At 36.7% G+C, this 2,412-nt stretch overlaps 1 protein-coding gene across 1 annotated transcript; it reads left to right on the top strand.

The window, feature by feature from the left end:
* Nucleotides 1–531: 531 nt before the first annotated feature.
* Nucleotides 532–2,406, top strand: LOC103456838 (interferon-induced protein 44-like). The gene is made up of 5 exons (XM_008396650.1): nt 532–584; nt 1,363–1,465; nt 1,572–1,740; nt 1,932–2,032; nt 2,126–2,406. The coding sequence occupies exons 1-5, from the start codon at nt 532–534 to the stop codon at nt 2,285–2,287; spliced, it is 588 nt and encodes a 195-aa protein (XP_008394872.1). The 3' UTR covers nt 2,288–2,406.
* Nucleotides 2,407–2,412: the final 6 nt, after the last annotated feature.

The following is a 2,412-nucleotide window of genomic DNA, read 5'->3' as shown; positions in this document are numbered from 1 at the left end:
TATGTATTTTTAAGCATTAAAACAATAGCCTTGAGAATGTGGCAACACAACATATTTATTAATCTAGGAATAAATAAATTTACAGGTTATTATGATGAAACCACATTAACCTGTCGATGAATCTGCAGATCCATTTGAGTGTCTTCTGAGCTTCAATTGAAACCTTTTATGCTTCGATCAGCACAGTAGCTCCTGTTTGTACTAAGATGAATAAAACGGGGTTAAGATGTCTGCTTTGCCTCTGGGATACATTCTACAATATTAACGTTGAACCTCTGATCACTCTTAAGTTTCTGATATTTGCATTTAGATCAAAGCAGCGTTTAAAAAGATTGCTTAAACTCATGAATGTATTCTCTTCAGATCTGCTGCGATTCCTCTGATCTTCGTCTGATCCTCTTTTCATTTGTCTTTTATCTATATTAAGTCATCATTTTTACATGGGCGAGCACATAAATCTGTGTTTTTCTGTCAACCGGCCCCACATATGTGTTCAGAATTAACATTTYGAAATCTGGATATTTTGGAGAAATGTACCAGCCGCAGTTAAAGGAGAAGAGGCCTGAACGAAGCCCAACGAACCAGTAACGTCACTGCGGAGCTGATTTTCAAAATGTTACGCTTTAATGCATGAAGAAATGTTTCCTGCTTAAAATTTGTGTCTATGCTACTTTCCATTAAATACTTAAAAAACCAGAGAAGGTAAGATGACTCTAGAAAGTTACTAATCCACCCTTATTGAGTCCAAGTCGGGTCTCAAGGGCGCGACTCTATAAGTCGAATCTTTATTATTAGTGTGACTCGAGTCTTAAAACTTGAGTCACTCTGACTTATCTGAGCGCTGCATTATCTGTGACATTGACTTTTTTGTTTCTTGACTGTTTTTGTAATGCATGCTACMCAGACTGTTACTGTCTGGGAGAAATAAAACCTGGTATCTTTCACTCCAGGCAGCAGAGTTTTATTACATGGCAGGACTTGACTTTCAAATAATCACGTGGTTTATCTGAGTCTCAAAGTGAAAGTGAAAGTGGCTCGTTGTCTTTCTCTCCTTCAGCAGTCACCGTGTTTCAGACAGCAGCAGCTGCAGTAAAGGTAATGTCTCCACACTGTTCAGATCAGCTACTAACTAAGTCATATTAGCTTGTTGGAAAGTTTATTTGACACCTGCTGCAGCATCTTGTCTTAAACGAAGCCGATCAGGAAGCAGATATGTTCCCAAACAGCTCCAGTATTCATGATGAGCTTATGTTTGTTTACATGTTGACCTTATTTCACATGAATGGATATCTAATGTAGCATATCAGCTAGCTAGATCATTTCTCGCTAACATCTATGGAAAACTGTAAATCTGGATTTTAGTCAGTTAGCTGAAAGGAATCAAATTNAGGATGGAGATGGACAAGGAGTCAGAACAGACGACATTAAACTGGCCTTGAAGGGTCATGTGAAGGATGGATATAAGGTATAAATATAAACTTTTTTGCTTAAAAAAAACTTTTTTTGCATTATAATTTATTTACTTTATGTGGAAAATAAATTACTGAATATATATATCTTTTTTTCCACAGTTCAATCCTGCATCTTCTCTTTCTGATGGTGATCATGGTTACAACTCTTCTCCATCCATCAGTGACAGAGTTCATGTTCTGGTCTGCATTTATTCTGCTAATGCACCACAAATGAAGTCGTCTGTTTTACAGAAAATGAGGGAAATCAGAGAAGCAGCCAGTGATCTGGGTAAGAAATATTAAATTTGATTTTAGAATATTATTATACAGTAAAGGAAATAATTTTTTTTTTTACTTTTTTATATCATCATACATGTCTCATCACACTCCTGTGGATGTAGTTATTTAAATATCTCACTTAAATAAGTGGAGTTTCTTGAGTAACTCCATGTTTTAGAGTATATATCTCTGTATCCTCAGGAATCCCTCAGCTGGCGATTCTCAGCCACGTTGATTCAGCTTGTGGGGAAACAGAAAGAGATCTAAAAAACGTCTACAAGAGCAAACATTTAAAGAAAAAGGTGAGTCATGGAAAGATTTATTCAAAAAAAGACAAACAAAAAAAACTCTAAAATATTGTACAAAAAGTAAAACAATTATTGTGTTTTATGTAGATGGGTGACTTCAGCTCCAGTCTGGGGATCCCAATGAACTGCATCCTCCCAGTGAAGAACTACAGCAATGAAATTCAGCTGAATTCAGACGTCAACACTCTGATCCTGAATGCTCTGAGGCTGATGATTGACTTTGGAGACGACTACGCCGACAAACTGTGAAGCCACAAAACTGTGGGGATGTGCATGAACATCACAGCAGTAATGTTGGTTATGTGTATCACTACATAGTTGTTGAGGAGAACATAGCAGTTGAGTAAGAGGTTTTATGACCTTCTGATAAAATA

Source organism: Poecilia reticulata, linkage group LG2 (genome assembly GCF_000633615.1).
Source record: "Poecilia reticulata strain Guanapo linkage group LG2, Guppy_female_1.0+MT, whole genome shotgun sequence".
Taxonomy (NCBI): Eukaryota; Metazoa; Chordata; class Actinopteri; order Cyprinodontiformes; family Poeciliidae; genus Poecilia; species Poecilia reticulata.
The sequence above is the reverse complement of the archived record's forward strand: the minus strand, read 5'-3'. Positions and strand labels throughout refer to the sequence as shown.